The 15,695-nt window shown below is 43.1% G+C and overlaps 1 protein-coding gene across 1 annotated transcript in view; it reads right to left on the bottom strand.

The window, feature by feature from the left end:
• Positions 1–1,030: 1,030 nt before the first annotated feature.
• Positions 1,031–15,695, bottom strand: part of LOC126456587 (neuroligin-2-like) — a 137,461-nt gene continuing 122,796 nt past the window's right edge. The window contains exons 6-7 of the mRNA XM_050092333.1: positions 10,162–10,280; positions 1,031–3,351 (exon numbers count right to left, since the gene is read on the bottom strand). Coding sequence (XP_049948290.1) covers positions 2,345–3,351; positions 10,162–10,280 — 1,126 coding nt within the window. The 3' untranslated portion in view covers positions 1,031–2,344. The remainder of the gene's footprint in view (positions 3,352–10,161; positions 10,281–15,695) is intronic.

Here is a 15,695-nt window from a genome sequence, read left to right as displayed (position 1 = left end):
TAGTGGAGAGAAAATTCCCCAAAAGTTGCAGGTTTTAAAGCAAGAGGAATAATGAAAGTTAATAACTCTCTTCAGGAGGATGCGTATAATCCGTATGTTTTTTTAATGTACGTAGTGAGGAACTGCCGAGTTAGGTGTAACGATGGCGGCGGGGATATGTATCTTACTTTGAGAGTAAAGATTCTAAGGTGAAATCTGTAAGATTATGCAGCTGTAATTAAATAAATGTGAGCAGAGCGATGCTTCCGATGTTTACAAATAAGATTTTCTAGTTTTCTAGGGGGCTACTAGCCAAAGACTGGACTAAAACACAAGTACCGTAACTGGAGAATTTAGTCTGATGACAGTCACTTAACAATAGATTTGCCTAATGCAACAGTAACTATAAGATTGTATTGCATGTTAATATGTGAAACAAGTTCCATATAAATATTTAATGATGTCTTGTTTAGGCTGTTGCATGCTGTATATATTTTAGCCTTGTGCGAAACTGTCAAACGATATATATGGATTATTGGTATGCCATGTCGATTAGAAAATTTACAAGAATCTACTAGTGAGAGTCGGGAGTGATTTAGTTTTACGTCTTACGAAAGATGACATTCAAAAGCTATTACGAAGTGATATGTTACCCGCTGGTCATCAGCTTTGAAGTAAATAGCGATGAAAAGGAATTTATATTTTTGCAATTTAATATAAGATTGCATTATGTCTATAGGTTTCTTTGTCTTACTACGATTCTGTCCGTAACGTTATGAATGAAGAAAACACTATAAAGTTTTGCAATGAACATTTGAACTACGATAACTATTTGTTAATTGTATAATATTAAGTCAATGTAAATCCTCTCGTGTCAACGCTATTTGTAACAAAATGCAGATTTTACGTTGAGGAACTATGACCGTGATATCTTGTGCAGGCTCTCACCTGAAAATTCAGGGAAGGTTAGAGGGACAGACAGAAACTTTATCATTCGTAATGTTTATCATTCTTAATATTTTCAAAAATACTTTATTTTTAACGTTCTCAAAGTTTCAGATATTTTTCTTACAATTCAACTGAATTAGACAATTGTTTCAGCTGTACTGTGTATAACTTCGTTCTCCACGTAGTTATAAGTTCTATGGGTACATAAATATTTATGTTAATAACTTTCTGCACACGCCAGTAGCACACTTATTGAGCCGTTGAGCCATATATTCGGAATTCTGACGTATGAACAAGACGTATGAACACACACGTTTCCATCACTCACTTCGTCACACATATTAAGTTTTTTTAGAAAGGCCTTTCCCGTCTTCCATCAGTTCAGCACAAACTTAAAAAATGGCAGACCCGTACGGATACTGAAATCTGGCAAGGAAACACGCAGACACGAACACGCAACATCAGATTATGAAACCGTGGTTAAATGAAAGTCAAATGATGTTCGTTTCCTGACATGTATTATAAAATGTTACAACAGTGACTATCGTACTTATTACCTTGTGATGTGGCAACTGATGGTTCAGACGCAGACAGAGGGTAACCAATGGATATCGTGATAAGCATAAATATTCATAAATACGATACATAATTTGGAGTCACGTTAAGTGATGCTCATTCATGAGCAGACCACATGTGAGTACAACAGATGGCACGGAGCTTATGGGAAATGATTTTATAGAGGCGTAAGTCCGAACTGTATATGTTGGTTTTCTTCTCGAGATCTGAGCAAAGCGATGTATTATCGAGGAACGTCTGCAGGTTAGCAAACAAGGCTGAAAGCACAAATGCATAAAGATATATTGTGACTGAGAAGGGTCGTAGATATTCGTATTGTTCTTGCGAGTTACTGACTTCTTAATGGATAGATGACGTTTCTTTCATGCAATGTTTTAATCAACAGTAATATGACGTTATTTTACGAGAATGGACAGACATAATCAAAGGACAGTAGGTACTTTGGATTTTGAGGGAGTTTTGGTAAATAGACTTTGGCAGAAACCAATATAGGTTTCGATAAATAGTGAATATTTCTGTCACGCATTTGCAGCTCATTGTGACTATAAAGAGGGGAGAAATATCCGATCATATTACACTTGTGCCCTCTTCGTGCTGCAGACGTTAATAAAAGGAATTCGTGAATACTGCAGAGTTAAGGAGTGTCCCTGTGTGGAGGATTATGCGACGGACGACGTAGCTCAAGTGCCTTTACGATGGCTTCAGTCCACCACGACCCGGCCTGAAAGGGTTCATCCGCATTGCCCACTGTCCCCGTTAGTATTTCGCGGAGCAGTGCCTCATGTGGCCACCCTGCAGCGTATAGGCTGGTTCACACATCCGTCGTCATGTAGTCCTGCTGTCACACACGCAGCTCCTCCATTTTGTTGGCGGCACTCGCGGCTGCCGCCGCCGCTGCCGCCCCCGCGGCGGCGGCAGCAGCCCCCTTCTTCTTGGTGAGCGTCCCGGAACCGCCCCCGGCTAGCAGTGGGATAGCGTGCGGCGGCAGCAGGGGTTGGGACTCGGGCTGCGCCGTCGCGGACAGCGCGGGGATGGCCGCCGGCTTCGGCGTCTTCGGTGGGGGCGGAGGCCTCGGCACTGAGACTCCTCCAGGTGTTCCGCCGCCTCCGCTCCCTGGTACACCGCCCCCGCCGCTCCCTCCGTTGCCCGTAGCGGACGGCAAGTCGGCGAACTCGGGAGGAGGCATCTGGTGGTGGTGTGCGTGGTGGTGGTGCGGACCGTGCGGGTCCCCTTTGCCGCTGTCCGCCACCAGCAGGTCGCCGCAGATGCTGTTGGGCATCTGGCCGTTCTCGGACCGCTTCTTACCGACGACGGCCGCCGCCCCACCTCCGACACCGCCCCCGCCGCCTCCGGGACCTCCTCCGCCGCTGCCGCCCTGCAGCCGCGTCTTGTCGCGCTGGTAGTAGACGCCCGCGAAGATGAGCACGTTGAGGATGAGCAGCGAGCAGCCGATGGCGATGGTGACGCTGAGTGCCGTAGAGTAGGCCGCGAAGCCGTCCTCCGGCTGCTGTGGCGGCGCGGCGGCGGAGGCTGAAATGGCGGACGCGGAGTCCTCGTTGGCGGCGGCTGGAGGCTGGCTCGGCGCCGTCGCGTTATCGCCGCCGGACGTCGCGGGCGGCGTGGGCGTCGCGGCTGCGCCTCCACCGACGGCGGAGTCGGGGGCTGCAGGCGCGAGGGGGCGGCTCGTCACGAGTGGCGGCAGCGGGGGCGGTGCGCCGTCGTCGTCGGGCAGCCGGTGGTGGGAGGCGGGCACGTCGTCGCCGCCGGGACGGTGCAGGTCGGGCACCAGGTTCAGCCAGAAGGAGAGCCGGTGCGCGCGGTAGTGCGTCTTCACCTTTGGCTTCGTGTCTGCGTGAACAACATGTAAACGAATCAAGGAACGAAGGTCTCCGACAACCCTGAAAAGCCAGGATGTACACTAGAAACCAACAGATTTTTAATGACACATGGACAAAGTGCACACATCCTTACTTCAGTATTCATCATAAAAATCAGAAAGGCACGCATTTGTAAATGTTGACATAAATGTGACACTTAATTTGATATTACGTTTAAATACACTCCAATTTTGATAAGGTAAAGTAAGGCATTTGATGTAACCTCATTGGTTGTATTATCTTCATAGATCTAAAATCCTACATGTAATGTATGGCACTGACATTGAAACACGTAACGATTACATAGCAAAGGGAGACGTTCAGTAAATGAATAACAGGTCACCGACATATTTCCAAGCAACGGTATAGCAGGACTTTTTTTCCGTAGCATAACAGAATCAAGACTTCAGGAAAATGAAGACAGGTTTACAGGATTTGTCGACATAGAAAATATTTCGGCGATGTAAGTTGGGACAGGATGTTCGAAATTCTCGTCGAAAACGCGATGACGGAAGTAAATGACATATGCAGCACATGATTGCAGAACCTGGCTGTTATGTAATACAGATTTTTGATGGGGTATAGCAGTAACTAGCCACATATCGGTTTATGGATACTGTTTTGAAGAAGTACCGTTATCTGTTTCGAACTGATAGTACTCATCATCTGGCAGCTTTCACGTTTCAGCCGAAATACATGTTACGTTGGATTACAGGTGACTTGCCGCAGGATAACCTATGGTTCGCCGTTACAAAGGTGTAATAATGATGGTTGCGTTAAAGACTTAGAATAAAATTATCGTGATGTTTCCGACAGTGCATTTATTTTTACTGTTTCCTTTTTCTTCTCAACAATTCGCGTCATGTTTTTCGTATTGTTACACACAAATTTTATACACATTCGTTGGGCCACAAAGCTATTTACTAATGTGAATCACATATTATGATACACTTGAAACACATCAAAATGAATGCAGATTCGTTATACAGTACATGAGCGCCAACGATTTGTGTCAGACTGATTCTTTCCATAACTGCGGCATTTCGGGATAGGGTGTCATTAAACTGAGAACTCATTTTACGTTAAGTATAATGTGTTAAATATGGAGGAGTAAAAATACAACGAATATTAACTTAAGTGGCTGGAGCAAAATGATGAACAGAGAACTTTCACGCGGAATCTTGGTAAGTGCACTTAAAAACAAGTCTGCTCAAAAATGGTTCATATGGCTCTGAGCACTATGGGAATTAACATCTGAAGTCATCAGTCCCCTAGAACTTAGAATTACTAGAACCTAACTAACCTAACGACATCACACACATCCATGCCTGAGGCAGGATTCGAACCTGCGAGCGTAAGGGTAGCGCGGTTCCAGACTGAAGAGGCTAGAACCGCTCGGCCACACAGACCGCCTAAACAAGTCTGTTGCGCAGCCGTCATTATTACGCTTTCGTAATTGTGAATTTTTGTTTATCCTAGGGCAAATCACCTTCAAGCGAACGTATCATGTATTTTGGGGAAACACTAAAAGTCGTCTAGTGATGAGTACTATCAAATCGATAACGGGGTTCAAAATGTTTTTCGATACATTATCCAAAATCCAAGTGCAGCTGGTTGGTGCAGTACACAATCAACAATTTGTAATAAAAGACAGGTTCATAATTCGGATTAAAATTCAGGGTGAAAGAATATCAATGCTAATACGTGATGATGAAATTTCTGTCCTTAGAGAATGAGAAGAATTACATAACCTGCTAAATGCAATGAACAGCATAATGAGTATAGAATGTGGACTGAGAGGAAGCTGAATGAAACGTAGGTAATAAGGCGTAGGAGAAATTTGTTTAGCGATAAACTTAATATCGGAACTAAAGAACACAAACTAGACGAGGGAATTCTGATAGCGTGGAAGCTAAACTGCTTCCGGTGGACGAAGCGATGAGAATATAAGAATCAGACTATCAAATGAAAAGAGGGGTATTCCTCCCAAATAGAAGTCACCTAGTGTCAAACGTAAGCCGTATTTCGATCAAGTTATTTCCGAGAAAGGACGTTGGAAACACAGCATCGTATGGAATCGAATGACAGACTTTGAAAAAACCGGAAAACAAAATAATAGCGTTTAAGGTATAGTGCTATACAAGGATATTGAAAAACAGATGGGCTTCTCAGATAAGGAATGAAAAAGTCCTGCATAGAACCAGCGAAAAGACCAACATATGCCGAAAAACAACAGGAATTAGGGACAAGATGATAGAAAATGTGTCAATACACAATAATTCAGGACAAATGTTGCATGTGCTACTCTGAGATGAAGATGTCGCCACAGGAGAGAGATTGGAGACGTGATACAACTAACCAGACAATTTGTCTTTCGTTTGAAAAAGAAAGTGAAATGATCATTTGTCATCAACTGGGAGTTAAACCCTAATTTTACACCCTCTCGTTTCCTAAACAAGGTACAACTTTTGTGCGTTTCTATCTTTCTTCCACAAACAGTGAGAAGAAGAGCTTAGGATAATAGAAATAAGGGTGTCCTGAGACCATGACATCTCTCTCAAAATCCTTACATCTCGGACGGTAAGATACGCACCGTCGGTGGAGCCTCAGTAATGTCTCCACGTGCCGTGAACTAACAATCCCGAAAAAGGACAAAAACGTATTTTATTCATAATTTTAGACAACAAATCTGTGGTGCACAATGGGGTACAGAACTGTAGTGCACGAGTATCTGTGTTGTGGAACCTGGCAGAGTCTAAATTTAGGTACTACTTTGTAGATTTTTGTTCTCCAATTCACATATCAAAAAAATGCTTTGCATTACCTCAGTTCCGAGTGTTTCGGATCAACATAAACATAATTTCCGCCCTTTCTATTGCTTATGAAAACCACACACGCATATTGCACCACCATACAGAGAGACCTTCAGAGGTGGTGGTCCAGATTGCTTTACACACCGGTACCTCTAATACCCAGTAGCACGTCCTCTCACATTGATGCATGCCTGTATTCGTCTGGCATACTATCCACAAGTTCATCAAGACACTGTCGGCCCAGGTTGTCCCACTCCTCAACGGCGATTCGGCGTAGATCCCTTATAGTTGTTGGTGGCTCACGTCTTCCATGAACAGCCCTTTTAAATCTATCCCACGGATGTGCGATAGGGTTCATGTATAGAGAATATGCTGGCCACTTTAGTCGAGCGATTTCGTTATCCTGAAGGAATTCATTCACAAGATGTGCACGATGGGGGCGCCAATGGTAGTCCATGAAAACGAATGCCTCGCCAATATTCTGCCGATATGGTTGCACTATCGGTCGGAGGATGGCATTCACGTATCGTACAGCCATTCCGGCGCCTTCCAAGACCACCAGAAGCGTACGTCTACCCCACATAATGCCACCTCAAAACAGCAGGGATCCTCCAGCTTGCTGCACTCGCTGAACAGCGTGTCTAAGGCGCTCAGCCTGACCGGGTTGGTTGATGGTACATGCCACACTCATTCGGCGAAGAGAACGTGATGCCAATCCTGAGCGGTCCATTCGGCATGTTGTTGGACCCATCTGTTCTGCGCTGCGTGGTGTCATGTTTGAGAAGTTGGACCTTGCCATGGACGTCGAGAGTGAAGCTGCGCATCATGTAGCCTGTTGCGCATAGTTTGAGTCTTAACACGACGTCCTTTGGCTGCACGAAAAGCATTATTCATCATGGTGGTGTTGTTGTCAGGGTTCCTCCGAGCCACTGTCCGTTAAGCAGCGGTCATCCACCGCAGTAGTAGACCATGGGTTATCTCTCTGTACCTCCCCCATGCCCAAACAACATCGTTTTGGTTCTCTCAGAGACGCCTGGACACCTCGATTGTTGAAAGCCGTGTCCAGCACAAAGTAACAATGCGGACGCGATCGAACAGCGGTATTGACCGTCTAGGCATGGATGAACTACAGACATAATGAGCCGTGTAGCTCCTTCCTCGTGGAATGACTGGAACTGATCGGCTGTCGCAGCCACTCCGTCTAATAGGCGCTGCTCATGTTTACATCTCTGAGCAGGTTTAGTGACATCTCTGAGCAGTCAAAGGGACTGAGTCTGTGATATAATATCCACAGTCAACGTCTATCTTCAGGAGTTCTGGAAACGGGGGTGATGCAAAACTTTTTTTAATGTGAGTAATATGCCTCGACTCACGTAGAAACTTTATTTTATTAAGAGGTTGACGTATTACACGTACGCTAAGTGTCTTGAAACTTGAGGGTCCGGATGATATACGTATCTTTAGGAAAACATTAACTCACACGAGTGACGGTGGAGAAAGAAAACTGTCATTAATTTGATGCTACAACAATATATCCACTTGTATGATGCAATTCACCGAAGCTATTAAGGAAATCGCGAGACTAGAATTGGAGATCCGCTCTTGCTAGAAACGGACCCAGTGTCTCCGCTGCTGCAGGACCTCAGCTAGAATAATTTCTGAATTTATTTTTCTTGTCATAGCAGGTAGAACTTAAATTACATCAAACGTTACATCTTGTCAAATGGTCGGATTTATTGGTGAGCTACTTCTACTGCTCATATTGAAGTGTGCAATTGAGACAATAATTATTTAAGTAGTGATATTTTTGTTATTAAGTCGGCTGGTACATTGAACTTCTCTCGATTAGGCTGAAGAGATGTAACTACTGTAAATATGCTATTGTATGTGATTCATCTTGAGCAAACGAACAAATGAAAATAGTTTTTATTTCTTTTGACCAGACATGCTTTGCTGAAATTACAGTATTTCCGTGTTTCTTTTTTTAAAAAAAGAAATTTTCGTTCTACTAAACAGAGGGAAAAGTTCTTTACTACATGTACATACAAAAATTGGAGTTTCTCAATAAATATTCACAAATTTGAAAACAGACTCGATTTTTATACATGGCTAGTTACAACTTACTGTGGTCTTCCTGTGTTTTGCGTTCTACTGTGTTTCTTTCACAGTTAGGCATTTGCAACAATGTAAAACTTATTTTAGAAAAGTTATTTAGATCTAGAGACTAACATTACTTAATTATGTGTGGAAGCCCGAAACAATTTTGACAGTGTAAAATGGTGTAAGGTGTTCGAAATTCTCGGAAATGTACGTATAAGCTGCAGGGAAATACGATTAATAAACAATACTTACAAAAACCAAAAGGAGCAATAAAAAAGGAAAACCGAGAAATAAGTACTCATATTAAAAAGGGTGTTAAACACAGATGCACTGTCTCACTCCCACTATTCAATCTATATATCGAAGAAGCAATGAATAAGATGAAAAGTAAGCTCGGCACTGAGATTGGAATTTAGATGGTTCAGATGGTTCAGATGGCTCTGAGCACTATGGGACTTAACATCTGAGGTCATCAGTCCCCTAGAACTTAGAACTATTTAAACCTAACTAACCTATGGAATCACACACATCCATGCCCGAGGCAGGATTCGAACCTGTGACCGTAGCAGTCGCGTGGTTCCGGATTGACGCGCCTAGAACCGCTTGGCCACCACGGTCTGCGATTGGAATTTAGGATGAATTTATGCCACTGATGATATTCACTGATGATGGTTGCCATTTTCTGTGAAGGTAAAGAATAAATACGGAACCTGTTGAATGGCACTGACTATCTTATGGGCACATAGTTCGGACTCAAAGTAAACTGAAGAAATGCCAGTAACAAGTATTATGGGAACTGAAATTAGCGATAAATTTAACATCAAATTAGAGGACCACAAAGAAAACGAAATGAAAGAATTTTTCTACCTTGGAAACAAAATAGCGCATGAGGAACAAGGTCTGAACTTCATAAAATGGAGACTGGAACAGGGGAACAAGCAAAGAGGATATTCCTGGGCAGAGCTTTTCTAGTAGTCTCAAATATCGGTTTTCATGACAGGAATAAACTTTTGAGGATATACGTTTGGAGCATAGAATGGTGTGGAAGCGAATCATTGACGATTGGGAAATTGGGAAGTAGGGGAATCAAGGCGTCAGTGATGCTCTGCTATAGAAGGAGGCTGGATATCTAGAGTCAGTGTAGAAAAGAGTAAAGGGGTTTTCCACATTATCGACGAAGGGAGGAACATGTGGGAAACACTGACAAGACAGAGAGACAGAATTACAGTATATCTGTTTTGACATCAGGGAACCATAGAACTAGAGGGAACAGTAGGGGATTAAAAACTGTAGGGGAAGAAGACTGAGACTGTGTAATATGCGATTCTAAAATGATAAGTAGTAAAATATATTTACGGAATCTTGACTTTGCAATACTTTAGATGTAAAAAGTGGATCGGGCGTAGGAATATGTACCTGAGAAAGATACTAAAGAATCCGCAACAAATCTTGTTTTCAGTAATAACCAAACAGACGAATTGCACTCTGAGATGATAGAGACATTAGTATATCACACAGTTTAATTTGCTCAGTAACCTAAAAGTGAATTCATTCATGTTTCTTCAGGAGAATATTTCTTCACAAGTTTAGTACTTGGGCAGGTTTTCGTTTATCGTTTATAGTAAATGACCAGGAACTGCATTGCCTTCGTTAACTTCACAAAATGATCTGCAACGATTAAAATGTTCAGTCTTCTCGTTGATGAAAAAATAAGTAGAGAGAAGTGACGAATGGGTTATTGTATATGAAAACAGAAGTACCAGTTGAAGAGAGGTACCCGTTAGTGCTATTGTGGCAGCGACAGTAGCCGACAATGCCAGTAGCGGCTTATTATTTCTGAGTGCTGTAATGTAGGAATGGACAAGTACCGAGGTTGAGGTACTTCTTGTGGACTGCCTCGTACGCCGTCCACTCGATGTTCTTGAAGCGGTTCCTCTCCTGGCGCGCCCCGTGCACCAGGTCCGGCTCCTGCGGTTCGTTCGGATTCCTGAAGCAGAACAACCCCTCCTGTGAAACACTACTCATGTTGAACTAGTACAGAATTATTAAAACACTAATCAAGCGAGAAAAAGAAAAAAAACTTCGGCCTTTGTTAAACAAATAATTTAATCTCTGAGCCAATGGAGATTCTTTTACTTTGCGCTTGAAAATGTAGAGGAACATGTTACTTTGACTTGCTTTATAACGAATAACCTAGTACACAAATGTTTGCACAGTAACGCAAAACAGCAACGTCAGTTAAAATTTGATGACACTTGAGGGAGACTGCATGTAAAATTATGAAAATGGAAGACATTATCTGGCTTATTTACTGGTTTCAGCTACTCAGTGAAGCAAGAATTCGTGCTTGACCCCACTTCAGTAGTTTACTCACCAAATAGTTTTGATATTTCGACAGATAAGGTCTGTGTAACACCAAGTTCGAACTGATAGAGAATCTGATCAAAATTTCCACTTGGTGTTAGGAACGGCAACTCTTCTTAAATGTAGGCAAATGTAGCATAGTACCTACAAGAAAGGGAAAAAGGAACAACGGTAAAGATCACAAGACTACTGGCGTAAATCTTAAGCACGCCATGTCGTATAAGTATTAGGTGTAACACTAAGAAGCGACTTCGAATGGGACGGTCATATAAGATCAGTATTTGAGAAGGAGAAAGGGATTTTAGGAACGTTAATGCATTTGTAAACGAATTCGCATACCAAACGCAAGTATGACCAATTATAGACTTCTCTTACTGTGTTTAGATTCCTTACAAAGGCGGCATTCGGAGGCGCACTTCCAGGTTCTTTAAGTAGTCGGTTTAGTCGATACGGAAAACTAACAGATACGTTCAGGAAATGTACATGGGAATCTTTGGAGGGAAGGCGATACAGTTATTGTCAAAATCTATCGGTTAATTTAAAAAAATTATCATTCAAATACTGTGAGAATAAAATAAGAGAGAACAGGGCGAGTACGGAGGCATATAATAAGGTAATAAGATACTTTCCTGTCGCTCAGTATGCTAACGACACAAGGAAGGAAATTGATACCTCTAGTACGAAACAAATTCAAACACAAACCCAGGGTGTGAGCATTTAGTTCGCAGGAAACCACGTTTAGGAAAACTATGAAAATTAAATGTTATATGAAGCCAAGGACTATGATAATGAAATATTATACGACGTCATGCTCTGGAGTTTGATAGAAACTCGGCACTTCTAATTTAGTTCAGAGCTAAGGTAAGATTCGCTGGAACTACAGACAAGTCAGGAAGATCACGAAGACATTTTAAATGCAGCCATCGAAGTTAGTGTTCGAGGATCGTGGATACTGAAGAATAAGCGCAAGGCTGATGAGGAGAAGTCATAAAATGGAAATCATGACTAACATGTTCGTCAAAGTTTAACTTCTTACATTAAATGATCTCTCTGGTTACTTGTTTCATTTACGTATTTTTCAGTGTTGAAATAAATTAATACAGACACGTTCGCGAATTCATATCAGGTGAAAGTCCGTGGATTTAATTCTCATCGCGTTAAAAGGTGCTTAAGATGTTATGTGTCTAGAAACTAACCAGATACCTAGTCAAAACGTAAGTTGTAGCTATACTCACAACTAAGAAGATGTTGTTGTTGTTGTGGTCTTCAGTCCTGAGACTGGTTTGATGCAGCTCTCCATGCTACTCTATCCTGTGCAAGCTGCTTCATCTCCCAGTACCTACTGCAACCTACATCCTCCTGAAACTGCTTGGTGTATTTATCTCTTGGTCTCCCTCTACGATTTTTGCCCTCCACGCTGCCCTACAATACTAAATTGGTGATCCGTTGATGCCTCAGAACATATCCTACCAACCGATCCCTTCTTCTAGTCAAGTTGTGCCACAAACTTCTCTTATCCCCAATCCTATTCAACACCTCCTCATTAGTTATTTGATCTACCCATCTAATCTTCAGTATTCTTATGTAGCACCACATTTCGAAAGCTTCTATTCTCTTCTTGTCTAAACTCTTTATCGTCCATGTTTCACTTCCATACATGGCTAAACTCCATACAAATACTTTCAGAAACGACTTCCTGACACTTAAATCTATACTCGATATTAACAAATTTCTCTTCTTCTGAAACGCTTTCCTTCCCATTGCCAGTCTAACCCAGAAGGTATTTGAAGGAAGTCAATAAATTCAGACACGGCTCTGCCTCAAATATTGATTCCCTATACTCGAAACAATAGCGCATGATGGGAGCTATATCAGTAGACTTTCTTCCAGTAGCTCCTGTGAAGGGCTCCTCAGAATCGTTGTATACCTTTAGTACTGATAGATACTGTGGTTGGGCATAAACATGGAAACACCGAGAGAAATATATGCTTGAACGTAGATGCAGACTCTAGCTAATCCTGCAGGTTGCGCTGTTGGATCTGACCACCAGCGGTACCTCTGTAACAATGTCCTGAATACGCTACAAGTGTCAGCCCTTTGTCACAAAAGTGCTCATTGTTGTTACGAGTGCATGAAGACTGAGCTAAGTGAAATCAAAGAGATAATTGTTGGTACTCGATGGTGGGTGTCGCCATAAACAAGGTAGCTGAAGTATTTGGGTTTCAAGAGGCACCGTACCCATCATTTACACCGCATGCAGGGAAACATCAACCGTTAGTCCACAACGCGGTCGAAGTATGTGTTTAGTGAACTTGAGAGGCGGTCACTGAAGAGGATTCTGACAAAACACAAGAGGTCGAAAACTGCTAAAGTCACTGCAGAAGTGAATGTCGTAATCGCGGACGCTGTTAGCACCAAAACAACGCGAAAGTAACTCCAAAAAAAAAAAAGGGAACTTTAGGGCGAGCTGTAATTCCAAAATCACTTGTCAGTATCGCAATGCTCATAAAAGGAAAACATGGTGTCGAAACCATAAAACCTAAACTATGGATCAACGGAAGGGAGTAATTTGATCGGATTAATCTTGTTTCACAATGTTCCTAACTTCACGCCAGGTTGACGTTCAAAAGTGAAATAAGGCGGGGATTCGGTGATGGCAGTCGTGGTTACTCTGCAATATCACGTAACTGCCAGAGGTTATGTCACACAATTTTGGCTGATCAGGTCCCTCCTGTAGTACAGTCTTTGTCCCATGATAATGGTGCTGTGTTCGCACGGATTAGGGCCCCTCTTCACACTGCTCGCATTGTCCTGCACTGATTTTATGAGCACTGGGATGAGTTGTCACATCTCCTCGGCCACCACAGTCACCAATTTTCAATATTATTGAGCCTTTGCAATCTACTTTAGGGACAAGGGTGCATGATTGCTATCCATCTCAGTCGTCATTACAAGATCTTGACACTATTATGCAGGAAGAATGGTATACCGTTCCCTTGAAAACCATGCAGGACCTAAATTTATCCACCCCCATACGGCTTGAAACTGTTATGAGTGTCAACGTGCTCCTGCACCGTAATTCCATATACACTACTGGCCATTAAAATTGCTACACCAAGAACAAATGCAGAAGATAAACGGGTATTCATTGGACAAATACATTGTACTAGAACTGACATGTGATTACATTTTCACGCAATTTGGCTGCATAGATACTGAGAAATCAGTACCCAGAAAGACCACCTCTGGCCGTAATAACGGCCTTGATACGCCTGGGCACTAAGTCAAACAGAGCTTGGATGGTGTGTACAGGTACAGCTGCCTATGCAGCTTCAACGCGATACCACAGTTCATCAAGAGTAATGACTGGCGTCTTGTGACGAGCCAGTTGCTCGGCACCATTGACCAGACGTTTTCAATTGGTAAGAGATCTGGAGAATGTGCTGGCCAGGGCAGCAGTCGAACATTTTCTGTACCCAGAAAGACCCGTACAGGACCTGCAATATGCGGTCGTGCATTATCCTGCTGAAATGTAGGGTTTCGCAGCGATCGAATGAAGGTTAGAGCCGCGGGTCAAAACACATATGAAATGTAACGTCCACTGCTCAAAGCGCCGGCAATGCGAACAAGAGGTGACCGAGACGTGTAACCAATGGCACCCGCCTACCATCACGCCGGGTGATACGCCAATGCGACCATCATGATGCTGTAAATAGAACCTGGATTCATCCGAAAAAATGACGTTTTGTCATTCGTGCACCCAGGTTCGTCGTTGAGTACAGCATCGCAGGAGCTCCTGTGTGTGATGCCGCGTCAAGGGTAACCGCAGCCATGGCCTCTGAGCTGATAATCCATGCTGCTGCAAACGTCGTCGAACTGTTCGTGCAGATGGTTGTTGTCTTGCAAATGTCCCCATCTGTTGACTCAGGGATCGAGACGTGGTTGCACGGTCCGTTACATCCATGCAGTTAAGATGCCTGTCATCTCGACTGCTAGTGATACGAGGCCGTTGGGATCCAGCACGGCGTTCCGTATTACCCTCCTGAGCCCACCGATTCCATATTCTGCTAACAGTAATTAGATATCGACCAACGCGAGCAGCAATGTCGCGAAACGATAAACCGCAATAGCGATAGGCTACAATTCGACAAACGTGATGGTACGCCTTTCTCCTCCTTACACGAGGCATCACAACAACGTTTCACCAGGCAACGCTGGTCAACTGCTGTTTGTGTATGAGAAATCGGTTGGAAGCATTCCTCATGTCAGCACGTTGTAGGTGTAGCCACCGGCGCCAGCCTTGTGTGAATGCTCTGAAAAGCTAATCATTTGTATATCACAGCATCTTATTCCTGTCGGTTAAAGTTCGCGTCTGTAGCACGTCACCTAACGGTGTGGCAATTTTAATGGCCAATAGTGTATTATTCACCCCTGCCGAGCAGTGCTCACTTGAATTCCTTCAATCATCTTCCTTAATCTGACCTCATTGCTGTTCCATTAAACCGAGTTCTCATGTGTACGCTGCAAAGATTTTTTATGAGTGGTTTCTTTTATAATGGATTTTCCCAGAGCTCTTCCATCGTATCGACAACTTCGCATGCCCATTTTACAACAGATATCATGTGGTCGCTGCCGTTTCATGTCGTCTCACAACATTGCGCTTGCGCATCAATAAGATGTTATCACATTTAAGAAAACCTAGAGGATATTTCCGCTTATTTATGTGCACTGTCACGTATTTAACCAAATTAAATTAAAGCTGCCATAAATTTCACCATACGTATGCGTTACCACCATCTCAACAAGGGTTGGATCTTAAACAGTGGCAACCACTTATTCACGACTGATACAAAAGAGTTACATATTGGAACCTGCTACTGTTCTTCAAAGTAGTCACCAGCATTGTGTAGAACCTGTTGCCAGTGATGTGGAAGGCGTAGTATACCGTTAGCCGAGCGTGTTCTGCTGACGGTGCGAATGGAACGGTCTACTGCCTGTCGAATAACTGGAACAGTTCTGAAGCGAATGCCATGAAGTG

The sequence above is a fragment of the Schistocerca serialis genome, chromosome 2 (assembly GCF_023864345.2).
Source record: "Schistocerca serialis cubense isolate TAMUIC-IGC-003099 chromosome 2, iqSchSeri2.2, whole genome shotgun sequence".
Lineage (NCBI taxonomy): Eukaryota > Metazoa > Arthropoda > Insecta > Orthoptera > Acrididae > Schistocerca > Schistocerca serialis.
The sequence above is the reverse complement of the archived record's forward strand: the minus strand, read 5'-3'. Positions and strand labels throughout refer to the sequence as shown.